The following is a 26438-nucleotide window of genomic DNA, read 5'->3' as shown; positions in this document are numbered from 1 at the left end:
GTTTTAAAAAAGTAGATAAAAGTTTTCCTCAGTGGCTATATCTTCAATACAGCCGTAGATCCCGTCTTGTGCACAAGTTGCGGTGGTTGGTGTTTGTCCTGCTGGGATCCTTTTCAGAATATAGGCTATAACTCGGGGTGTAGATGTCGATGAGGGGCCAGCGTCTAAAGTCCAGGACCTGGTGAGGTCTCTCTGTGGTCTCTGGATGCGTTGCAGCTGCAGGGAGAGAGCGTGATTGTGTGTGTGTGAGAGAGAGTGAGAGAGTGAGAGTTGTGTTCGCCTGTGCTGCTGGCTGATGTCTGGTGAGGGAAGTGGGAGATCCCGGGATCATAAAGGAAACCCAGGCAGAACGGTGAAGTCATCCATCCGGGTTTGAGTGTGTGTGTGTGTGTGTGTGTGTGTGTGGCAGGGGACTCCGAGTGGTAGAGGAGCAAGAGTGACATCAACAGGCGAGAGATGTAATTGCTTTAGTGAAGGAGGATTGCAGCAGGTCTGGGGCTTGGATATGTAGACTTTTACCTCAGTATTCAAAACCATAGCTGATATACTGTGTCTGATTAAATTAATATGTACCTCAGCATCATATTTTCTAGGAAAAAATACATAATGGTCGCATTACGGGTTGTTATTTCGCTCCTTCCATGATTCACTGTAGGATCATTAGAGCAGCAAGTGTCATAAACAAGCATTTCTTTGCATTGTAGCACAGTATCCTGACTATAACTGAAAGAGTCTGGGATGAAGACTGCAGTTATTATCTACTTTATAAGATGAGACATGAAAGGATAAAATAAGACGAGAGTTAAACTGATAACATTTAAATCATCATGCAGGGACATTAAAGGGACAGTCCACTGATTATGCACCATAAAGGTCAATTTACTACTATTCATCCTGTGAAAACAGTTGTATAATCATCTGTGGCTCTAGTGGAGCTGTGTCCAGTCTGAGGAACTAACCCTGATGATGTCTTCAAAGTCCATAACAATCTTGGGTATGGAGTGAAGAGGGGAAAAAAGACTAGGAGTGAAGAAAGATGCAGACCTTTACCAGACCTTTTCAGTGTATTATGGGAAATACAGGATCTCTCTATTTTTTTTAAAGATTGACCCAAAAGTCATAAAGTAGTCCAAAAACCTTTCATTCAGTCTATACATTATGAATATCTACCATGTATAATAAGAACAAAAACAAACATAATTCATTTTACATGACACAATTATATATCATAGACTTCCTAAAAAATACACAAAATAAACAGAAATATGTATGTCAGATATCAGCACCAAGGACAGCACCACCATTATTTCTACATTAGCTAAATTATGCAATTCTTCACTGCTTTCTTTTTGTCACAGCCTGTGCTACATTCTGTCTACACAGCATATGATGTCTCATAAAAAGCTAAAATAATGCACTGACAGAAAATCTACTATTGGACCAAACCTGTTTTAACAACTTGGGCCAGCTGAGCTGTCTATAAACATGTAATAAACTTTTCATTGAAGCCCACTGCTTCAGCAGTCAGTCTGCATAGCTGACTGGTGAAGGGTACCAGCTGACATTCTTGAGATCAGTAGCATTGGAAAGACTCTTGGATATCCTGCGGGGATAAGACGAGGAGCGGATGCAGAGTCAAAGTGAGCTGGCTGTGAGGTCTGGCTGCCCACAGAAGTTTGGCCCATATATATACCCCTCTGTAAAACATGTTACTGAGTTCAGAGAGCATCTCTGTTAGAAAACATACAGCCAACATTTTTAAAGGAATAAAAACAACTCAAATGTCAATTACCATAATCTATGCAACAGTCTAATCAAAGAATTTAACTAAGATGAGAGGGTCACATTTGATCAGACAAGTGCTAGTAATTAGCTTTTCTCTAATTGTGATTTTTTTTTTTCATATTTACTGAAACACGGTTCCACAGTCAGGCTTTCAAATTCCAAAATATGAAAGGCTACACAATGTACTAGAGATTGTAAATCTGCCACTGTATCCCAATGTAATTCCCCCAAGGATGACACACAAAGCTCCTCCCGCCCAATAAACTTCAACCTCCAGCTGTCAACAAGCGTAGCACTCGATTCATGCAGAAGGGTTCAGGCGAGGGCCAGGGATTTCACATGTTGTCATCAGTCAGCAAAAGAGATTGAGGCTGTGGGGGGAAGATCCGACCTGCTGCCCCCACATGCTACCAGGTGCTTCCTCAAGCTCACTATTTAGGGCAGAAACATGCATGTGTTTTACCAACTGGTACCCTTCTTTTACTTAATGCACTGCCTCCCTGCATGCCTCCATCACTTGAGCATGCTTGAGTGCAATGACTCCTCATTTGTTCTGCCACTGTTTAGTTCAATTGATCTTTCTCAGTCCACATGCTGTGATTTATCCTCCTCCATCTCCCTCTCTTTCTCTTTCTCCCTCTCTGCCTCTTTAACAGGCAGCAGATCTTACTGATCAGGCTCACTCAATCAGTCCCATCATCTCTGACAAGGGCACCCACCCTTAATAAATGTGTGTGTGCGCATATGTGCGTATGCTCTTGAAGCACTACCTCGAATTACAAATGAATCAACGTGCTGAGTCACTCACCCCCTCCCCATCTCTCCCCCTCGAGCAGACCAAGCACCACTGAACCTACAAGCACACACACATCATATATACACACTATGTTCCTCCTTGAGGAACACGAGCTGGGGAAAAACAACAATAACAAGCCCAGAGCTCAGAGCAAGGATCAATTTTCTGAGAATCAGCTCTCAGGATTTGTGTATGTGAGCAGGTATATATTTCAGGGAAACTAAAAATGTAAGTGAGTGGAAAAGGATAAAGCGAGAGATACCATCTGCACTCATGGACCAAATGAAAGTCCTGTGTGTCCTGTGTGTGTGTGTGTGTGTGTGTGTGTGTGTGTGTGTGTGTGTGTGTGTGTGTGTGTGTGTGTGTGTGTGTGTGTGTGTGTGTGTGTGTGTGTGTATCTGCTCTCCTCGTCATGAAGATGGATGCTGTTTGTTTTTCAGCATAAACATCCTCCAAAAGACTGTGGGAACGTTGGCAGGGCTCCTGCCCTTGGATCAGTGAGCACACAGATGAGATAGAAATGCTCACAGCTGTAGTCTGCAGCATACTGAACCTACACAGATGCAGCTGTGTGCTCCGCCTTCAGCACCACGTTCACAGGGGAGGCCAAACTGTGATCAAAGGTGTATGTTTCATGTTGTTAAGTAGTATACTGGTTAAAGTTCATAGAGAGATTTTACAGTCTGTTTCTAAGGTATAATAGGAGCATTTCTTAATTTATTGTATGCAGACAGAGCAGATATGAGGAGTTTTGAAGAGCTGCTTCCACCCCAGAAAATTAATTTCTCATTTACCTCATGTATAGTGCAGTGATCCCCAAACTTAATAAATTCATGACCTCTTAAAATAAAACACTGTCCTACCCCTCGACTGTGGTTGCAATTGTGCACTAAGCAGTATTTTTAGCATGGCTCTGTGGATGGCAATGTCAGTCAGTCAACCAATTTGGTCCAGAATAAAAGATGTCAGCAACTATTGGATGGATTGAAATTTAGTACAGATATGCATAATCCCCAGAGGATGAATCCTAGTGATGTTGGGGTTCTCCTGACTTTTCATTTTGCTCTACCATGACGTTAACATTTGTGTTTAAGTTGTATCACAAAAATCGTTTCGTTTGATTGACATGAAATTTGACATTCCTGTCCTATATGATGAATTGCTTTAACTTCCCTTACTTTTCAGCCTCTTTTTTTTTTTGCTCAAACATTTTTATTTCTCCAAAATTTTGGGTTATGACTAAATATCTACAAAATGAGGTAATCTCTTGTACTTCAGTCCCTCCACAGGCGGAGGTTGGTGTTTTCAGAATAGGACAAATTATGAGAAACATTTGGATGGGCCACCTCTCCAGGATAGTACCCAAAGAAGATACTGGAGCACACAATCTACAAAATGAATGACTTTCCCATCAGTCTCTACTTTGTGCTCAGTGCTAATTATCACATTTTAGTTTAGTATGTTAACATACTAACATACTAAACTAAAATTTGCATGCTAATATACTAACATACTGAACTGAAAACAAAACATCTACTTGTGACCCCTCATCATTGGTTTCAGTTTTCAGTAGTTCAACAAGTAAAGTGTTTTTAAAAAAAAAATATTAACAATGTATCAAATTACTATGTGTACTGTGAAATGTGTTGATTGCACTGACACACCCACCAAGAATGATAAACTGACTGAGTTCCCTATGGAACTTTAGTGTTTTTTAGCACATTGTTTTGTTTTATGGTTTTACCGTTTTGGTACCCTCTCACCGAAGGCATCAATCTTGTTTTCAGTCACAGGGAGGAGCTGTTTTCATGAATTAATAAGAATGGGATTTTAAAAAAGTTTAGATATATGCATTTTTTCTGTCTTTGTTGGCATGGTATCTAATCATGCAGATAGCTTCAGAGTTTTTTGCCCAAGTTTTGAAAAGCTCACACTTCAATGCATCTAGTGTAGCCTACTTCATTTGTAATGTTCACACTGCAAAATTACTTAAAAAAAAAAAAAATTCAACAGCAACATTTTTGCAGAAATACTCAACAGACCTCACTGTCTTGAAACTACTGACTGACTGGAGAAACAGTCCCTCTGAAAACAGTATGTTCAGTGGATTATCCAGAGTAACAAAGACACTGATGCTGGAAAGAAAAATATAATTTTCCAACAGTGTGTGAACCACAATTGAAATTCCTTTTACTTGCATTATATTGGGACGGTAATTGAAATCCCAGAGGTTTATATGTCAGATTATGAACACATAAACCTAGATAAGGGAAGAAATGTTTTGTTATTTTTTGTTTTTGTTATTTGGGGATCGGTGCAAAGTAGGCTGGTTAAAAAAAGTGAATTTCTTTGTCCATTGGAAATTCATTCTTTGTGCATTCAGAGCCCTGTGAGCACTGTAAAAACGGTGACATCTGCTCACACTGAAGGGCCAAATTTAAAAAGTCTTTGTATCTGACCAGTGTAAACTTCCCAATGATAGCAATCTCCCTCTCCTTAGGGAGGGAGCGGTTGGTTTGTTGACAAGTGGAGAAGCGCTGCAGTCACACTACTGTTAGAAAGTAGGTCACTTATCCCACGTTTCACTGCGTGCCCAAAGCAGATGGGTGACAGCGGTAATTGGCATCAGGGACTATAGCATGCTGTGGTGGCTCTCTCTCCTGAGATACTGCATCTCTACCTTTCCTCTGTCAGTGTCGGCTAAGTTAAAAAAGACACACACACACCCCCATCCCCTCCAACCCCTTCCTGTCAGAAACACAAGCACATAAGGTCATGGTGTGTCAGGATTTCAAAGACTTATTGAAACTTGTACTGCAGAGCTGGAACTATTCCAGTTCCAGTTTCCATCCCATTGTTTGCTGCATTTGGATTAATCTGCTTTGGTTTGGCTGTAATCTGACATCACTTAGACACACAATGGTTGAAAGTAATTAAATACATTTACTGAAATAATACCCTTTTGTTACTTTTATGGTTCTTTCTGCATTGTAGAATTTAATGCTACATTATAATGCTACTTCATTAATTTGAGAAAATATGGTGCAGTTTTTACTCCCTCTTAATTCATAACTGGGCCTATTTTTCAAAATCGTAAAGATCTACAGATTAACACATTAAGGCTTTACATTTAAAAAAAACAACGACATACATTAAGCTTATAAAATACATGTGTTGCATTGTAAAAGATTAAAAAGCCAGACATATTGTTGTACTGGCACATTCTAGTATCTCATCAGGATAATATCATATTATGTAGCACAAAACTCACAGCGACGTGATCACAATACTACACAATGTGACTTAATAATGCTATTTAGAAGTTACTAAAATTCCCAATAGTCTCTCTGACCAAGCCATATTTTCAACCATTGCCCCTAGTAAGTAAAGTTTCACCCAACTCAACCACTACTGTTACTGCTACACCCTCATCATCACAAATCAAGGTCTACAACCGTGAAACACAGCCCATTAGAGAATAATCATATCATCCAAATTGTTTGTCAGCTATCAGAGTGGATTAAACAGGATTTCACAGCCTAGATTAATTGCATGTGACTTGGAAAGCAGCCATCAGAGTCACTGTCAGCCAGTTTGCATCTTACTCTGTCTTGCGAAGAAAGATGGACACCTACTGGTAGCAGCACAAACACATTTTCATCATTCAGAGAGGCTTAAATGACTGTTCTGAAGCTTTGATCTGATCTGTTTTCTATTAGTAATTGTGACAGTGAAGTCAGAGATTGATGACAGAGGGAAAAAAATCATTACTTATTATTTCAGGGCTTTTATCTCTATATGAACTGTGCATACATCACAGAATGTGTATACAGATTTGTCTAATTTTTATAGCATTCAGTCTTTCCAAAAGTAATATTCCTATCACTGTTTTGCTCTGATGTCTTTTTATCCGCTCAACATGAACAAATCAGACATTACAGTTTCTTCCATACCATGAGAGGTCTGGGGGTGCTTCAATAATAGTCTGTTCCTTGAGAGCCACAGCTGTTGTTCTGCTGAGAGAGCTCATGAAGAATTTGTTGAAGTGAACCCTTACGACCGCTGAGGAAGATTTATGGGATCTTGTGTTGCCCACCTGCTCCTTTTTTCATCCCCACTCAGCCCCAATGCTGCACTCTTCACCTTGCCTGCCTCCCCAAACACATACACACACAAGCCTATTAGTTTTTCTCTTTACTGTGCTACTGCTCAAAAATACATCTATGTGGAGGTGGCTTTTCATCTATCTGCTATTCTCTACAGCTTCTCATGGTTTGTTAAGGATGACAGAAATAGTAAGCTTGATGACTCACTGCACCCAAGTCTTTTCAGACACCAGGTGCTGTCAACAAGCATGTGTGCCTATAGAAAAAGAAAAGAAAAAAAAGCCTCATGAATTCATCCTATCTCGAGAGTCATGTGAAACACTTAACGTATCTATTCAGTCATGAACTGCTCTCCTAATGGTTTAAAACGGAGCAGCAGCCATTTGATGTTACAGATGTTGTTCAGAAGTCTGTGGATCATTCGGAGATGCAGGCAATCGGTACACCTAGTCTTAAACTAGATATAAGATGATTTATTGTTTGTTGTATGCCTGAAAGAGGAAAGTAAGAAATGGGAAGAAGAGAATGGGGGAAAAAAGAAGAAAGGGAGGAAGGAAGGAAAAAATGTATGTATGTATATGTATGTGTATATGTATATATGTTGTTTTTTTGTTGCTGTTTTTTTTCTCCTATAATTTCTATTTTGCCGTAAACCACTGCCTATTTGTTTTGTTTTGCTATTTTAACATGTTCGAAATAAACTAAAAGAAAAAAATATATATATAGATATAAGATGATCTGTACATCCAGAAAGGGCATTATACAGTATAACATGTTACTCCCCCACAGATCTGTAACAAGACATGATTGAGTTTTATCATCACTCCATAGCTCAAATAACTTGAAGTGGTTGAAGGATTTAGCATCAGGAACTATTAGTAGAGAGTATGAAGTGAAATACAATATTTAATGACTGAGGTTTTATTGAATTTGTTTCAACAAGCCACCATTTTACAGTCTATAGTGGACCTTAACACTAAAGCGGCTGGATTTCCCTCTAAGTATCTGGCCACTAAACGTGTCTTTGTTTCAATAACTTCCAGTGACTCAAAAATGTAACTGACATTGGCTGAAACAAAAAGCTTAGCACTTCACGAGCAGGCTTAAGTTAATCAGATATGTATAATCATTGTGGGATAGCAGCACTCATATAAATTAACAATGTTAAGGCACATGACTTGAACATGTAGGAAAATAAATTTACAAAATATTTCATTTCCCCCATATAAAAGTACCTCACTTGACTTCTGTGAACAAAGGGTTTGACAGCAGTTTGATATTTCACATTTTGTCAATAGGTACAATACAGTATGTTCCTCAAAACCGTCTTTACCCTCTCTCAAGTGCAGAAGTTCGGACTGTTTATGTCTAAAGCTTGAACAGTTTGATGATGAAGCTCCACTGAGCTCATATAATCATGCAAGTGCCTCAGGCGTGATAGAGAGGCAATACTCTGGTGATGGGCTGTCTGCATATGGGGCATAGGTGTTGTGGAAGGGCCTGGTAGCAGCTGTGGCAGCAGCATATATGCCCACAGTCCAACAGAATACAGTTACGTGGCTGACTGAGGCAAATCAAACAGGCATTCTCTATATTGTCCTCATCATCATCTAGACCATCCTCCAGGCCTCCTGCTCCATTGCGCATTCTTTCAGCCTGCAGTCTCTCAAATTCTCTTCTTTCTTTTTCCCGCTGCCAGTGAAGTTTTCTGTGTTTGTAATAACGTCGACCAACCCAGAGGAGGGCCGCTGCGCCTGCTAGTGCAAAGACAATAGCAAACACCTTCCACGTCACGGCTGTGTCTTCCAGCTCTCCTCGCAGGGTGTCAAAGTCTGTGATGCTCAGGAAGTACTTTGATCCATTGGATGGTGGTTGAAGTTTCAGGGTGCCATCTGTGTCCAGGACCAGCTCACCTACACCTGTGAGAATTGTACCCACCTGGAAAAAGAAGGATTGGGATCAGTTTATGTTTACATGCACCGTAGAGCTTCGTCAGCTAAATATAAATTCATTTTAGTGTTTCAAAATGTATATAACAACTGACTTTGAGCATTTCCTCTGTCTCCAGTTGTCCTTTAAGCTTTTCCCCGCTGAGGAATTGTCCTACGATGTCGCCCAAGCCATAATTGACCTGGTGGAACTTCTCATGTGTGATCTCCATCTGCACTCCATCTGCCTGCAGAGGGCACATGACTTTGATTGCCGTCTCATCTGATCCCACTAACATAAACGGCACTGAATTCACTCTTTGGTGTAAGAGTCGCTCACTGTCCGTCCTGCAACAGGAAGAGAGAAGGACACATGATGATACAGACGACAATGATCAAATAAACTGGAACTTTGGGGTAACCTCATTGTGATACATGCATTTGTGACCTCAGATTAGGCTACGAGAAAGTTTGCATTACAAATTGGGGCTGTATAGTTAAAAGGGCATCTTCGTTTACCAGTCAATAAAGGATCTAATGCTACATTCATGTTATAAGAGAGTTACTGTAATTAGCAGTTTCTGACTTGAAGTTGTAATTACGACGGAGAAAATCATATGTTTCAAAAAGTTCCAATATATCTGACTTGCCAAAAAAGGCAAACAAATTATCAATGCTTTTTAAAGAACTTTTAAAGAATCTGTAGAGTGTGCAGTATGTAGAGATTACATTGTCATATTTTACACACTATAGCATTGCATTTCCAAACTGCACTAGTGCAAAATGGCTTTAAAATAGGAATAAAATTGTGGTTTTATCAGTTTTGGTTTAACGCTGAATTGTGGTTAAATGAGGTTATGTGTATATGACTGGCTCAGTGTATCAAATAAGAGTAAAAACTGTAACTACACAACACTACAAAACAAGTATAATATCATAGTGCTGCACTTTATTATTGTCTTAATATCGTGCTCACCAAGTGCGTGAAAAGCCGTTCCACACCAGCCTGTGTTCTCTCAAACTGAATTTCTGCAAAACTCCGACAGTTTCTTTTTGGAAGTGACTGTTCAGAGAGTCCCCCACCGGTTGCACAGCACCTAAACATTCAAGCATGCACACATACAGTAATGAAGAATAAAAGGTGAGAACATTTTTCAGTGAAATATGGATCAGCTCTTGTCTGCATCAGAAAATGTGAAACCCTGATTACCTTCAATGACAGCATACTGTAGACACACTCCTGGAGTAACTTTCAAGACGTCTGTTAGTTTTTTATCTATATTGAAGTGTGGAGCATCCTGACAACACAAGAAACAGACCATATGGATGTACAGTATTCATAGTGTAGAGGACAGAAAAAAATGAACATTTGCAAAATATTACAATATACATTTATATAAATTATTTTAATTATACATAAAACACAACTAACATTGAGTGTATTCACTGTCGACCGACTCTTCCTGTACAGGTAGTAGCAGATGCCTGAGAGGGCAAAGCTGGCCCCAAGACACACTGCCTCAGAAACCTTCACAGCAAATCCATCCATCCCCTCTGGGTCTGCTGTCACAGCCCTGCGATCAGACCTACAGTGTATAAGGCAAACATAGGATATGTGAGAAAATCAATAAACCCACCCCAGGTTCAAGACTTAACCCTAACAATGACTCCTAGAATAGTCTGAAAAGAGGACATGCCTTTTTATTTGTGTTTACAAAGCCTGGCCAATCTTGCAATACATATTTGGACTTGGCTAAGAAGGCAAGTGGGCTGTTACTTTTAAGCTATACATACAAATAAAATAAGAAACAAGCCCTAAAGTAAGACAACAAGAGTAACTCTTAACCACTATGACAGTTTTTAAAATGTAACAATATGAATACTTTTTTTTTTCGTTGAATAACTATGAACTTGTAATAATTATAACTTAGCATTAAGTTTTCTGGCAAAATCAGTAAGTTGAGATGAGACGTATCTTTACTGATACCCCTTGGGAGAAATTCAAATTAACATAGGTGTACAGTGGGGGGAAGTAGCTGTGTAAGGGTGAAAGTGATAAATAAAATAAAATAAAATAAAATAAAATACTACATACAGTCAACAATCTCTGTGTAAATAAATCTGCAGTATGCAGAAGTTCCTGAGATTATGTGTACAATGTTCCTGGGATCTATATAGTTAGGTGCCATGGGTAACGTAAGCTTTTAATAACACATGATGAGCGTGTCACATGTGTCATAACGTATATCATTGAAATGATTATTATTATTTTCATCATTATTATTATTATTATTTAATATGGTTGGCTAAAATTAGGTGCTAGCCAGCTAACGTTGCTAGGGTAGCATTGGGACCAGCAGTGACCTCTACTAAACGTTGTTAACCTAAAACCTAAGGTTAGCTAACCATATGAGGAACATCGTTTAATGTATAATAGCATACGTGTCTTAATCAACAACTACATGCGATAATAAAGCTGTCATTTACCTGTTAACGAGGACTAATCTCAAGTTGACATTCTTCGGTTAAAGTACCGTTCAGGTCACGTGACGTAGGCTTTGAATATTTTTGTCACGTGACGTAATACAATATCGCATGCGCATTGAGGCCTCTCTCCACGTCGCCGAAGCCGCCGAGATGGCAGGAGGAGTATTGCGGAAAAAACCTCCCGGCTCCCCGTCTCCTCTTTGGGGGACGCTTCACACACTGTGGCAGGACAAACATTTGGTCCTGTTTAAGACGGAATACACATTACTGGTCGTTTCAGTGTTGTGGTTGCTGGAAATCTTGATCAATGTGTGGGTGATACAGAAAGTAGCGTGTAAGTAGCTGCATGGCTAGTTAGCATGCTACGGTGTTTCCTCTTTTATCTGAACGCCTTTGAACGCTAAGTGGCTAGCGTTAGCCAACCCCTTTAAGTTCCAGCCACCTGTCAAAGGAATTTACTGCCCTTGCATGTCGTAACTTACAGTCATTTGTTCATTCATAACTTTCATCAGCTGTTAGTCCCAATGTTTTATTTCGCTAAAGGTTGAATGATTAATAACGCCACTGTATATCTTCAGAGGCAGGGAAATAACTTCTCACTGTAACATCACCAATAGTATTTCAGGCAGTTTATGTAATCTATCAATGGCTATTTTAATCCTCCATCTATTTCAGGGCTGTTGGGGTTATTAATATTAATTTAGCTATGAATTCCACTTTATATACGATTAATTATCCAGTCCAGAAATATTGTGGAAAAAAAGTCCAATGAGAGATTTTGAATTTTATTGAGTTGTCCAACAAACCGTAAAAAAAGCCCCGTAGGTTCAACGATATAAATATGACAAGAAGAGGGGCGGGCGGGGGTTGAGATTGGGGGTATTGAGTGTTAATAGTCAGTTTGATATAAAATAAATCGCCTTGGTGAGAATTTGTGTTGGGTTTTTGTCCTTTTCATGCATAGAAAAAGATCAGGAAACTTATTAATAAGTTAACTAATAACTACCCAATTAATTGGCCGATTATTGCAGCTCTAATATTGATAATGAAATAAGAGTACTGACGTGAAATTTCCAAAATCAACTTCCTCACCATGTAGGATTATTTATTTATGTCCTGTACTGCAGACACTGAGATAGACTGGAAAGCCTACATGGATGAAGTGGAGGGGGTCATCAACGGCACCTATGACTACACCCAGCTTAAAGGAGACACGGGCCCCTTGGTGTGAGTTTCAGTAGCCTACAGTTGGTGTTCGTGTCTCTGTATAATACTTAGACACAAATTTAAGTGCCAGAACTGCAGGATAAAGTGGCACCTTTTTGTTGCAGGTACCCGGCTGGCTTTGTCTACATCTTCACAGCTCTATACTACATCACCAGTCATGGGGTGAACATCCGTCTGGGCCAGTACATTTTTGCTGTTTTCTACCTCATCACACTGCTGTTGGTCTTCAGAATATACTATCGCACTAAGAAGGTCAGTCTGTAGTTGGGTGAAATGCCTTTTTATTACACAACATTATGAATTGGTAACAATATACCACCGATCAGCAGTGTTTTATTTTTTAAAAACTATAAAAGAAAAATGGAAAAAGAACTATATACAATTTTTTTTTGCTTTTAAAGTTAGATATATTTGTGTGCACAATATATGATATTAGGTATCGATTGACCTAATTTCTCTAACTATGTTAACTTCCTAAAATGTTTCCAGGTTCCTCCCTACGTGTTTTTCTTTGTGTGTTGTGCCTCCTATCGGATCCACTCCATCTTTGTCTTGCGACTCTTTAATGATCCAGTTGCCATGATGCTGCTGTTTGCGGCTATCAACCTCTTCATGGATGGACACTGGACCCTGGGCTGTGGACTTTACAGGCAAGTGTTGACTGGTATATGTATGCAGATGTCATGTTTGGGGTTAGGGTTTTGTGCTATCTGTGACATGAAGAAATAACAATTAAGTCTTTTTCTCTTTCTGACAGTTTAGCAGTATCGGTGAAAATGAACGTCCTTCTTTTTGCCCCTGGGCTACTTTTCCTCCTCCTGACTGAGTTTGGTCTCATCAGGACAATCCCGAAACTTTCTCTGTGTGCAGGCATACAGGTAAATGATGCCTACTGGCATATAAAAAATATTTTTGGGCATGGTTCAGGATTGCCAAGCTTTATCTTTAAATTCATCTGTCTCTATACCACAGCTACTGCTTGGTCTGCCTTTCCTCCTGGAGAATCCTGTTGGTTACATGAGTCGGGCCTTTGATCTTGGACGTCAGTTTATGTTCAAGTGGACAGTCAACTGGCGCTTCCTACCAGAGTGGCTCTTCTTAAATCGCTACTTCCATTTGCTCCTGCTGTCAGTCCACCTACTCACCCTGCTCCTCTTTGCCCTCCGCCGATGGAAGAGGTGAGCCAGACTTTGGCTGCGTCAAGGTCGCTGTTGATATTATAGTTGGAGATGAGCGGGAGCAAATCTGGGGTTGAAATTGTACCCGTTTTTGTTCTACCACACACTACAGGATGGATGATGGGCTCTGGTGCAGGGTTTCCAGATTTTTAGATAAAGTATAACCACAACAACAATGAGGGCTGTTACGGTCAAGGAATTTTTCCCTGCAGTGATTTAGGATGTTTTAGCACAGTATTGCTGCAGTAATGCATGAGTATTGATTGTTTACCCCAGAGGGTAAACATTCAATACACACACATACAAGTGTAAAACAAAAAGGGCCTAGCCTCTTGAACATTTTAGTCAGATTTAGTTCTTTTTAGTCTTTATCAGTGATTGAAGGGTAAACTTCACTTAATCATCCCAACACGTGTCATTTAAATGAGCATTTTAGTTGGCACTAAGCCAGTGAATACTTTATCACAAAATATGATCTGAGGAACATTTACATATATATATGTAATGAATCACAGGACATCTGCTTCATTGTTTACATTTTAGTCATTCACCTTGAAGTAACACTTTTTAAAAATGAAATGTTACTCTTTTTTTTTCTATTTAGACCCGGAGAAAACATCCTCGAAATCCTGAGGGAACCAAGCAAGAGGACAGTTCCTGCTCAGAAAAACACTGTGGATCATATCCTTTTGTTTCACTTGAATCTACCTACTGATGTTGATCAGCTTCAGTCTGAACAGTTACAGTTACTGCTTGGTGTCAAATATAAATGAGCTAAATATACCTGCAGGATATTTGTCAGGAAGTAAATGAATATTTTTTTGGTATTCTCTGGCTTTCACATGAGACCTTAATGGACAGTCACAGATTGTGCTGATTCTATTTACTTCTAACTTCATTGGCATGTGCTTCAGTCGTTCGTTGCACTACCAATTTTATGTCTGGTACTTCCACACACTGCCTTACCTGCTCTGGAGTGGGGGAGTCAAAAAGCTGGCACACCTGCTCAGGTGAGAGGAAAGCTGAATAGTAGACTACAAGTTCCACTTTTGATTAATTTTAATTCCATCACATATTAATACTGTACTGTTTTGTCCTTGTGTTCAGGGTACTGATTCTGGGTCTTATCGAGCTATCGTGGAACACCTACCCCTCTACTAATAGCAGCTCAGCCGCCCTTCATGTCTGTCACCTTATCATCCTCCTCTGTCTGTGGCTGGCTCCACCCCTGCTTTCAGCACCTGCTGAAACACAAGGAGATGCACCTGTCAAGGACAAACGCCAGTGAGCCACAGCCTGAGTAGGCCGTACATTGTATTCGGTCTAATCGGCTGCCAAACAGCCTCCATCCTTTGATCCCGCAACACCGGCGCAGAGGGAGATCACTGGGATACACTGTTTTTAAGTGAATAAAAGGAGCCATTTGATGCTTCTCATCACCGCTCAGTGCAAGAGAAGGAATTTAGCATGTGGGTGAACACTTACATGGCATGTCCCTTGAAGAGATCAAGAGAAAGGAAATATATGGATTCTCAGGTTATTGGTTTTCAGATACATAATAGGAAGAGTGTAGTACAGTGCTGAGAGAACATTTTGAATGTTTGCTAGTTTCGATAGAAATTGTTACATAGACTTTATTTCTATTTAAGTTAAAACTGCCCTCTGCTCATGATTCATCCAGCCAAATCAATTTTCCTTGTTTGATATTATCCAAAACTGTCATACACTGGCGTCCAAATGATGATGTACTTACGTGCTCTACGAAAAGAGTATATTGATGAATGTCCCTAATATCCCAAAGTTTTAAATTAAGTGTGTTTCAGAAAGAAGCTTGTGGCATTTCCACTTGCCACAATAAATGCAGTATTCTCCAGTACGAAGCCAAAACTCTTCCACAAACAAGTAAAACTAAGCTATAGACAATCATAGCTATTTGTCTGTCTGGTTTGTTATGTCATTGATTCATCCTCTGTTCTGAGTGGCTTACACCACTCATCAGCACATGAGTAGATTTAATGTGAAAAATATGCAGTTGAGTCAAACTGTGAAAGTTTGACATTTTATATTAAATATAGATGCCACTTAACCTTTTATGTGTTTCTTTTTCTTGCATGCACATTACAACAAATGGCTGAATTCCAACATTATTTTTTATTTTCCCCCACATTAATTCCATTATTTAAAGTAATCTTTGATTAGTTTATCAAATAATCAGCAAAATCATTAATTGTTATTTCACTGACTGTGATTATACATTTGGCAAAAGCAAGCTAAAAACCTATACTACAAAAAGCTCATTCAGGTGGTCAAGGCATTCTTGTGATTGCATAAAACATACTTATAATAAAAGGCCACTTGGTCTATGTTATGTAATGGGTATTTTTGTCACATAAATATAAAGTCTTACATCAAAGATTTTGTAATGTGCAACTTAATAATAGAATGAACTTGGCACTGGGTTGTGACATTAGTTGACCCTGCAGATAAAATACAGGATTTACTAGTAAGAAGTCAATATGCTAATCAGATCTGGCTCAGTTTCCTCAGAGATTGTTGTCTCACATATTATTGGGGTTATAACACAGCATGTTCAGTTTGATGTTCTCATCCCAGTGGCGCAGCAGCATGAACAGCTGTCTGGCAGCTCCTTTCAACCCTGCCAGGTCCACTCCCTCAGGAAGCTCCTGACATCGCAGCCAGAAGTCTGCTTTTGCTGCCACCAGCTCCCACTCCATAAAGTATCCGGCACAACGGTGCTCGAGCCAGGCTAGAGCCACAGCTGTGGCCCAGCTTGAACCCTCCAGGTCCTCTTGAGCTGAGTGGCTGCTCCCCTGGAGGTCAGCAGGCTCTGCCAAAGATCCTTCACATACATCTGTCTCCGATCCACGGCCACTATCTGCCTGGCCGTGGCTCTGGCTCTGAGAGTGGCCAACAGATAGCTCTAGGGAACCTTCTTCAGAGCTGGGGAGGTCAGGGGGTGAGGTGATGGGGTCTCGGTCAGAGAGGTGTCTTCGGCGGAGCCTCGGTTCCAGCATCAAGGGGGTGTCATCTGGAGTGTGGTGAAAAGGAGGTGCGGCTGGTTTGGCAAGGGAGCAGGCAGAAGGAGAAAAGGTAACATGGTGACTAGTGGGAGGTTTGGCAGAGGAGGATAAAGATGGAGCACTGGGAGATATGCAGCGGAAGGGCGGACTGAGGCTGCGGCGGTGGAGGCTGTAGGGTGAAGCCCTCTTCAGGCGGTCCAAGGAGATCTGGACACAGTCGGAGTAGATCTCTGTCAGAAGAAAAGCTCCTGACGCCAGCTGTAGATGCACCTGAGGAGACACCGTGGATATGTGAATTAATTAACACATGCTTGCTAGATTAATGTGTATGTTGTGTCTTCACAGCTCACCAGGGGCAGGTAGTCTGGAGCTTCAGTTTCAGGTTGTTTTTCAGTCTCTGCAGACAGACAGTGGGACTTCAGAGGAACCTGCTTTCCTGATGAAATAGAGGACCTGAGTCTGCCAAGTGGGAACCTGGAATATATTCAAAAGGGTTTTGGTGGGTTTTGAATAAATATATACAGTATATTAATAATAATGCCCACATTGCAGGCCATGAAAAAAATATTAATAAATAAATTAAACAATAAATCAGGGGAACAGTCTTGAAAATGATTAATACAAAATGTAACTATTCTAATGGGGTATGATAGACACAAGTTCTGCTATGGCCTAATAGGACCCACCTATATTGCAGGTTCTTAGGGGTAATTTAGTTATTTAAGAGGTTTAAGACCTTTTCTATTTAGTCTTTTGTTTTATTTTGGGTTTTTTTGGCAATTGCCTTCACATTGTTATGTCACAGTTACCAGTTATGTTTGACTAGAAATCTTTTATATTGATACGTCAGTCTCACCTGGTGCTAAAGAAGCTCTCCATCGACTTGCTCTCTATAGACCGATGTGATCGAGTGCATGCGGAGCTGGTTATTGCTGAGGCAGTAGCAGAGTAGGCGCTGCCTCCTACACCTGAGATAGCAGTGTGGAATAAAACATCAAACATTATTGTTTCATCAGCACAGGGGTAAAGTGAGGTTTCCTAACTGTGTTTAAAGCCTCATTTTACCCAAAATAGAAAAAATAATACCTTAGTGACACACCTTGCTGTATACAATTTTCAGTGGAACTGTTTCCGAAGATATTTAAAGTGTGTTATTTGGATTATCCAGAGTACCAACAGTGGTAGAGGAAGAAAATATGTTTTGGTTTGGGGTTTTTTTGTAATTTGGGTGAATAAATACTTTTAAAACTACCACAGGGTTTATTGGTGTTTATAATGAAGTCAGATGAGAGCAGTTCTGCATTTTTTATCCTTCTATACAGACTCACCTTCAATTATGAACCGTCAGTCTGGTAAGAAACCTAACCTTGAGACTACACTGACACTAGAGTGTTTTCACTGAGCGAGTGGACAGCAGTACTTACTAGAGTCCCAGGATGTTAGGCTACAGGGTGAGGCAGGAGTGTCATCTCTGTCTGAGAGATACAAAGATTGTTGATGACCTAAAGTCTTGACAACAGAAGTGGGTGTTGGCATTAGTCAGTCTGTCTACCTGTAGATTTCCAGCTGTCCTCAACCTCTTCGCTGTCTCGACTGGTGCGCCGTCTGCCCAGACCCACAGAATAGGCCCTCTGCCTGCGGCTACCGGACTGGGAGCTCCGCCTGTTCCCCAATTGCATCCCTATGCACAACACACAAACACACACACACAGCATAAATACAGAAAAACGTGTTTTAAAACAGTAACTTAATCCACATAGGTTTACCCATGCCATAAATGGAATTAAATCTGTGCACATATTTTAGACACTGGATGCTACAGTGGGATGTGGGATGTAGTTTAGTATTATGAACACCTGTAGTTTGGATGTTCATGCCATCTGGCAAGCCTTTGTTGGGGTTGCTGTCAGTAGTAGTGAAGGCAGTGTACATGCAGATGATGTTACAATGCTTACTGGTCTGGATAGCCTTCACACGGTATCGCTTAGCTGAACCTAAGACACCATCAAAAGCAACATCAAGTACATTTTAAGAGGTATACAGTATTTATATTGCTTAAGATAACTTAAATCAATCATGTTTGAAGCAGTTACACCTCACCGTGTCCAATATCGTTCTCCTTCTCTGCCATTTTCTCAAAGTCTCTTATAACTGACCGAGCAGTCAGCTGGTGAATGATCTCATCCCATGATTCTCCTCCTCCAACTTCCCCTCCTCCCCCACATCCTTCAGCCACTGTTGTCTCCTGGCCCTCAGGGATCCAGAGGTGCTCTAGGTCCACAGAGACCTCCCAGGACACAGGCCTGCCACTCAGCAGGCCATGAATGAGCGAGCGGCACTGACCCGGTGCGGGATCTTCTTGGGGTACGGCAGTGAAGAGATACTCTGGGTCTGTGAAGCTGTCCCAATCCATAGGAGAGGCAGGGAACAGGAGTCCATCTGATGGTCAGATTAAGAAATAGAGGGACTGTAATTGGATGGAGTGAAAACAGGACAGACAATAATGCTTTTCTCAACAATAGCTTACTGGAGTCAGTCAGGCTTCTGCAGGACAGGGTCCCTCTTGATGGGGGCTTCATCTCTCCATCACTTTCATCCAGCCTCCCTCCCAGCGCTTGGTCAAAGGAGACCCTCTCCAGAGCTCTCCTCAGGCGATGCATCTCCAGCTCACCCTGGGGGGACGAGAAACTTCGCGCTGCCATGGTTGAACGAGCCAGGGCCTTTTGTCTCCTACGAGATTCCTCACCTCCATCCAGACGCCCATGCTGGTTGTACAAGAAGGGAAATCAAACAAAAGGTAGGCAGACAAACAACAAACAGCATCTGTGAACATTTGATAGTTACTCTGTAAGGAACTCCTAAAGAACTCTGAAAATTTCTCTCACAGTGTTCATCTGCAGGAATGTTATCAGACTGTTATCATTAATTGTACCTTTTTTGCCCCGTTACCAGGGGCTTCAGCCGAGAGGTTTTGTTGCCATGATGAGTCTGCCCAACGAGACAGGGATGATCTCTGTTCTGGAGGGGGCATCTTCTCAAGGCCTTGGGGTAAAGACCCTGTATCCAGCACTGAACCAGAGGAGTGCGGGTCAGTCAGAAAGGCCCCGCCTGCAGAGTCAGAGTTTGACGAGGCATGTATGTGCGAGTGGGACTGAGTTTGTAGACTCCGCTCACTACTGAGGGAGCAACGAGTAAGGACATACTGCTCCTGGATGTAAGAGCTCTCCTGGATCCTCCTCCTCACATCACTGGACCAGTCTAGCTCCACACCTAAAGTGGACAAACGCCAAGTATTAACCACTGTGGTATGAGGTGTTGCTAATGTAAGTCTTCCATTAATGACCGACTGACCTGGACTGGTGCCAGGGTCTGTGTCTCTGGCACAGGAGAACTCAGAGGAGATTTCTCTGGAGATCTCTCTCAGTGCCTCCTCTAAGTCGGTGCCATCTGCACACGTCACCACCGGCATTAGCTCAGAGGTAGGTGGTGAAAGTTCATCATTTGACTGGCAAAAATCAGAACCCGTGGAGCCACGATGTACACTTTTATAGCCTTGTCCTTGAGACTAAAAGAAATGTGTAAAAAAATGTGTTTTATTTCTCTCTGCAGACACAAGCACACATACAATGAGGTTTACTTAATGAATACACTGAAGTTTACCTCTGCCTTTTTGGTTTTGAAATGTGTCATATCAAACAGAGTACAGTATCCAATGAGGCGATTCCCAGGGTAGAGCGGAGGGATTTCATTGGGTGAAAGAAGAGCCTCCATGTTTTCAGGGAGGTACCAGTCAATCCGTACATCAGTCAGTACAGGTTCAAAGGCCTTTTTCAGGGACTTGATTAACTGGAGAGTAAGATTAGTCACAATATTTTAAAATTTAAATTTAAAATGAGTTTATACAAACACTAGTGACAAGTAACTGCTTTATGTTTTCATCATTCAAAGTAAATTTATGCCTATAATTGTTCTGCAGATCTTATTTTCTCCAATAGGTGGCATTGCTGCAGTGCTGCTGACCTTGGGCTGGAGTCTCTCCTCATCATCCAAGAACTCTGTCGTACCTCCTGTCAGTTTGGCAACGCCCTGCAGGAGTCGTCTGCAGGCTCGGGGACCCAGGCCCAGGCCAAAGCATCTGCAGAGGTGTATAGATGTTATCATGTGTATTATCTTCTATTATTTCTCAGTGGTTCTTGATGCTATACGCTATACATACTGTGCAGTATATGTCTTTTTGTCATTTGGTTTTACCATCTGAGCACCTGTCTTTTGCAGAAGCTAAGATTTACATAAGCATCTCTTTTTAAAACCTAATGTCATACATGGGCTTCCTTGTGTTCACAGGAAATAGAAAAAAATTGGAGTCATCACACAGACAGAACTGTTAGTTAGGCACTCAGAGGGATCACAAGCTATTTGGCTAATTGAGAGTTTGAAAAGAGCAGGGGGGACAATAATTGAAAAGGCTGAGATCTTGGGTGATCTCAGCCTTTTATAGAGATGAATAAGAGTACAGAAAATGATAATGATGTAAAAACAAGACAATAAATCCTATTTTGGGACTATGGATATAGATTGTAGTTGTTGTCATTTACATTTATTGAAGTTAATGAATTACTTGAGTGACAAAGAAAAAAGAAACATGTAGATAGTTTGTACATGGGCAGCAAAATTACAGTGGAGAAAGTCAGTCCAACAGGGGAATACTGATGAGGGATTAAAGGAGTTATTGTGCATTGCTGAAGGGCCTAGGGAAAACTACAGGGCCGTAACTCTTATTGCAGAGGAGAGCACTTAACGGGATTACTGGGCGGGACTGAGAATTACCTCAGCCCTTTCTTTACTGCCTTTCACAGTGCTTTGGTCTCACTTCTTCAAGATGGCTGTTAGCTTCTGTCCTTCTCTCCTCCTCTCTTCCCTGCCCCATATTGTTTTTGTGTTATACTTATTACCTCATTATATGCTTCCTTGTTTCCAACAGTGATACTTCCTATGTTTCCTACCACATGTCTGCTAAAGAATAAATTGTTGTTGTTCAGATTAATAGGCTATACATTTTGTATGTCTTTGCCTCATATTGGGCATCCTGCTGACATTTCTGTATAACCTGTGTGTGTGTGTATATATATATATATATTTATATATGTAATAGATCATTTTGTCTCCATACCTGCCAGAACATGTGTTTCTGCGGACCAGTTCTAGCACTTTGGCCACATTGCTGATGGATCCGTCTGTGACAATGAAGACCTGGCGAGGATATGAGCGCTGCATAGGCTGTTGGTACACCCAGGACAGTGCCCCAAGCAGGTTGGTGCCTCGCATGTCAGCTCTCATCCTCTGGACATACTCATATGCCTGCATTAGAGTGACCTGTATAAATATATATATACAGTATATATATGTATAAGGTAGGGGTAAAGAGAGAGGGTGAGAGAGAGAGTGAGAAAAAGCAAAGGTCACAACAGTGGAAGCAAGCATCAGAAAACAACACCTGCCCCACTGCATGATGTCGCCTATGCAAACATCATCTATGTTGTCAAGATAAATTCACTGTTTGATATCAGATGCCCCAATTACCCTGTGAGGGCAGAGAAGAATTGAATCAGACCTTCTCTAATAAAGAGAGAGCAAACATACATACACATTAGCACCTGCCTTAAAACCACCTCAAATCACACTGTGAACAAACACGCCTGACAAGGTGATGGAAGGACATCTCCTTCCTTACTGAAAATGCATGAAAGGTCACCATATGGTCGGGAGTAATGTGCAAAGGCTGTTTGTCCTTGCAGCCCCTGGTCTGGATAAACCTGATACTCTGCTACTAAGGCAACCCAAGAACCTGACCTATTGCCTGATTAACGATGGACAGAGAACAGAGAAACTAGAACTGATTGTCCTACATGGTTGAAAAACACCTACTTTCAAGAAACATGATGCAAATGCTCCATGTACTCTGTTTTATTGGTATTTAATATATCATTTCTTTCACTGGGATCTTTAACTATCTAAGTGTAGATTCAAATTATGTGTAAACCAACATCAGTGCAGAGCCTGCTGGAGGTGAACAGGGGCTTGATGGTGGTGCCAAAGCCAACAATGTTGAGCATGGTGCCGGACGGGACACTCTTCAATGCTACCACCATGGCGTCCTGTAGAAACAAGAAGAGATAGACTGGATGGAGCAACATTGATGCACACAATTACAGCCTTACTTATGTACACTAACCTCCTCTTCATTGGTTTTTTTATTGCAACTTACCTTTACACGACGGATGTTGGTTCCACTCATACTGCCACTACGGTCAACAAGGAACAGCAGCTCTCTGGTGGCTTTGTTCAGCTCCAGAGGTTCACACAGCAAGTCAGGACAAAAGTTGAGCATCAAGACGGGGCTGTTCAGGATGTCTTTGTGATACCGCTTCCTCACAAACTCCAGCTGCAAGCCGAGAGGAGCATCAACATGTTATCTTTTAGGGCTCAGGATAAGGATAAATGCATATCAAAGGGAATGAGATATCAAAGGCAAATGGAGGTAATAAAGCAGTGTGGCATACCACCGACCTTCCTCTCAGGTTCAGAATCTTTGCGGGTGCAGCGGATGAAATCACGGCGGGAACAGATCTGCTGTTCATATTGGCTGAAGGAGAGCCTGCCTCTCTCTATAATGACCAATGGGCTGTGAGGTTCTGTGACAAAGTTGTTTGAATGAAAGTCAAAAATCTGAAAAATAGCATGACAGGAAGAATATTTTGGGGAGATAGTTTTGAAATTGCTCACCACTGAGGTGCAGAATGATCTCTATGTGTCTGTCATATGGATGCTCCTGAGCCAAGGTGATGTAGGTGGCAGAGGCACTTTGGGCACTCGGGTCTGCATCTGCCCTCAGGGCGTGAGTGGGGCTCTCCAGTCCTAAGAATTGATTTAGGATAAGATAATAAAATGGAAAAAAAGAGAGGAGATTACTTTTTACTGTTGACTCCGTATGGATTTGGTGGTCTGATTGTGTTTGGATTCAGGCCCTCTCTGTTTCCTGATGAAACTGCCCACACAGGTTGAATCAAACTGATTTGAGAGGAGAGGAAGTACCGGCCAGTAGGCAGGCCCCCCTGACCAGCAGCTGGAAGTTGAGTTCATAGGGTGCTAAATTGGCAGCTGGACTGGTGAAGATGGCATGGGCACACTGCTGCTCTGAATCAAGGACCCGGTCTTGTTTTCCTGAGGTTGCACCAAAACAACTGGTTGGTCTGAGGGGGATAGCAATGTAGATTATTTGAGAAATCCAATACATGTTGAACAAGTCAATTTAGCCATTAGTCTAAATTACATACATTGTGTTACATGTGAGACAGATAAAACATTTTAAAGTATTTTTAGTTAGTTGTGATATGAATATTGTGTTGTACCCAGTCTCCTCTGATTTTCCCCCATTTTCACTCCTACTCGCCGACATCTGGCCTGTGACAATCGGGGTAAGCAATGTTGGGTAGACAATGCGTATCGCTCCATTTTCTAAAGTGGGGAGCTCAAGTGTGGTGCTTATGACAACGGACACTATATCCATGGGGCCAATGACTCCTGTACCCACGATGAAGGTAGTTCTTTCCAGGTCTTCGTCCAGGATTAGATGCCCTGGATATAAAATACAGCAGGTACTCTCATGTTAATCACACCTTCGTTAAATTATAAATAACCAATGACTTCAAAAGAATTCCTTATTTTGTGAGCTACAGTTGGAAAATTATTGCATGTTCATGATACCACTGTTTCCGATAAAATACCATCCACTTCAAGATGATTTATGTTTGTACTAAGTGAACGCCATTTCACCATTAGGCAGGCAGCCAAATCTATTCGCCTCTGTCTGTCCTTTCTTTCCTCAGTGAGGCTAATACAGGACAGAGAAGGGACACGCTGTAGCTATATTTGTATTCATGTTGAGTATGGATCATTACAACTGCAGACAACAGTCCTAAGTGGATGAAATGATTTGTGGTATTACTACAGTATAGTACAAATGTTTCTCTTCAGTCTTACCCAATTTATTTTCTGAGCTCAAAGCTAATTGTATCATGTTTTATGGGCATTTCAAGTAAGTATTTCATTAGTATACAGATATTGATACATTTGTTGATGCTGAGATAGTTCTCATCAGGTTTGGGTTTTGTAAAGTGTCTGCAGACCACAGTAGTGGTATCTGTAAATGAATTAAGTTCATTACAACTCATCTACTGATGAGCTTTATTATTAGAGGGCTAATTGATAATAATGTGTAGCCCCAAAAGCATGGGTAATGTGAATGCTAGACATAAATGCATACTTAATTTATTACTTGTGAAAGCCTAAGAAATCATGTCAAATAAATCTATGTGCACATTAAATTCAGATCTTCTCCTTCACTGCATTCCTCCACCCTGCATCACTCACCATTGGTGCATTGCATGTCCATGTTGGAGCTCCCACAGCAGCCCCACTCCTGGCCATTTCCACAGTGGCCTTCAAAACCAGATCCTGTGCAATCCAAACAGCAATCCTGCAGCTTCCCCCGGTTCTGGATTTGCACCCCTACTAGCCGGCCCGCAATCACAGCTTCAAAGCCCACCACAACCTCCTTCTCCCCAAGTGGGTACACAAACACACCTGGATAAAAGAATCAACAGTATTTAAAAGTGCAGCAGATATATTGTATATATTTTAAGGTTGTTTTTTTAGGATTGCTTTTTATTATTTATTTTAGCTCTTGTACATTTCTTCTTGTGACTACGGTATGATAGACTACTCACTGTTGGTTATTTTAATAGATACTGTTGTCATTCTCATTTCTTTAAAGCAAAGAAAAATACCAACCTGGCCCTTGAATGAAAAAAGCTGATTTCTAAAGGAAAGCAAATGCTGCAATATTCAAGTCACCTTCTTCAGATTGATTGATACTTTAGACTATCCTAAATCAAACGTGTTATTTAGGATAATTATAAAATGGATGGATTATTAAATCTGAATCTAAATTATAATTAAACTCTCTTTCAACTAATCATCAGTTTTAGATAAAACTTTATTCCAAAAGAAATTCTCCTCTTGGCACAGAATATTACTGTTACATTTTTAAAATATTTACTACTATCTTTGTATCTCTAAACATCCCTCGGAAAAAAATTATTGTGGTCCATCACATGAAGATTCACAAAATGTTTCTTGCTGGGTTAGTAACGTAGTCCACATTAAAGAATTTACTCTCAGATGTCAAGAAATGACAAGATTTAATAGTGGTAAATCTAAGTTCAATACATTTGCTATGCTAAATTAGAGTTTTTGCTGAATAACCACCATCTTTTCAAACATCATTTGATGCAGAAAACAGTTTTGTCAAGTCATTTTTCCAGCCCCTAAGTAGTTGAGGCTTTCTAAACTAATTGTGAATGCAGTTGCTAGAAATGTACTGGTTTTACAAGAATATATCCCCTTTGCACCCAGCACTCACCTTCAACAGATTCTATATCAGCGTTGGCATAGGTAAGGTGTGCAGTGATGCCCAGGGAGCAGCCGTTAGCACAGGATTTGATGCATGAGGCCTTGAGTAGCAATGGTTCCCATGTGGAGCGGTTTCTTAGTCCCACCATCTTTTTAGGGTACCAACAAGCCTCTACTCTGCTGGTTGCATGGGAACACAGGTACACAGACCAGGGAAATGGTCTGAGCAGACGGGAAGGGAAATATGTGAGTATGCATTTTAATTCTTTCATTTTCCATTCAGTGTGCAATGACAATGATCTTTATAAATCAAGTGTTACGCCAAATGAGTAAACTTGATTAAATTAGCTCAGATTTTTGCTGCATTGATTAAAAGCATCTATAGCTACTGCTCATATATGCTTGCCTGGTACCTCAGA

General features: G+C 40.9%; 3 protein-coding genes across 4 annotated transcripts; 1 reads left to right on the top strand and 2 right to left on the bottom strand.

Moving 5' to 3' along the window:
* Window positions 1–7433: 7433 nt before the first annotated feature.
* On the bottom strand, window positions 7434–11156 carry mul1a (mitochondrial E3 ubiquitin protein ligase 1a). 2 transcript variants are annotated; one of them, XM_053329840.1, is made up of 6 exons: window positions 11103–11156; window positions 10048–10201; window positions 9826–9913; window positions 9592–9712; window positions 8732–8963; window positions 7434–8625 (listed from the first exon to the last, which is right to left on the bottom strand). In XM_053329840.1, exons 2-6 carry the CDS (start codon window positions 10162–10164, stop codon window positions 8116–8118), a joined length of 1068 nt encoding a protein of 355 aa, XP_053185815.1. In that variant the 5' UTR covers window positions 10165–10201; window positions 11103–11156; the 3' UTR covers window positions 7434–8115. The 2 variants fall into 2 exon arrangements, with proteins under 2 accessions (XP_053185815.1, XP_053185817.1); XM_053329842.1 differs by having other exon boundaries at window positions 10048–10189; window positions 11103–11140.
* A 90-nt stretch (window positions 11157–11246) lies between these two features.
* alg3 (ALG3 alpha-1,3- mannosyltransferase) lies at window positions 11247–15593 on the top strand. Its single transcript, XM_053330317.1, has 9 exons — window positions 11247–11436; window positions 12230–12329; window positions 12434–12581; window positions 12819–12979; window positions 13087–13207; window positions 13302–13507; window positions 14112–14189; window positions 14374–14517; window positions 14615–15593. Exons 1-9 carry the CDS (start codon window positions 11253–11255, stop codon window positions 14793–14795), a joined length of 1323 nt encoding a protein of 440 aa, XP_053186292.1. The 5' UTR covers window positions 11247–11252; the 3' UTR covers window positions 14796–15593.
* A 472-nt stretch (window positions 15594–16065) lies between these two features.
* Window positions 16066–26168, bottom strand: vwa5b2 (von Willebrand factor A domain containing 5B2). Its single transcript, XM_053330310.1, has 21 exons — window positions 26030–26168; window positions 24979–25191; window positions 23958–24183; window positions 23641–23798; window positions 23332–23463; window positions 23116–23240; window positions 22814–22990; window positions 22593–22703; window positions 21719–21921; window positions 20569–20683; window positions 20209–20394; window positions 19900–20113; window positions 19481–19818; window positions 19076–19313; window positions 18649–18987; window positions 18405–18542; window positions 18101–18229; window positions 17973–18023; window positions 17405–17516; window positions 16899–17022; window positions 16066–16818 (listed from the first exon to the last, which is right to left on the bottom strand). Exons 1-21 carry the CDS (start codon window positions 26166–26168, stop codon window positions 16066–16068), a joined length of 4221 nt encoding a protein of 1406 aa, XP_053186285.1.
* Window positions 26169–26438: the final 270 nt, after the last annotated feature.

This window comes from Scomber japonicus, chromosome 12, assembly GCF_027409825.1.
Source record: "Scomber japonicus isolate fScoJap1 chromosome 12, fScoJap1.pri, whole genome shotgun sequence".
NCBI lineage: Eukaryota > Metazoa > Chordata > Actinopteri > Scombriformes > Scombridae > Scomber > Scomber japonicus.
Note: the sequence above shows the minus strand (reverse complement) of the source record. Positions and strands in the feature narration are given on the sequence as shown.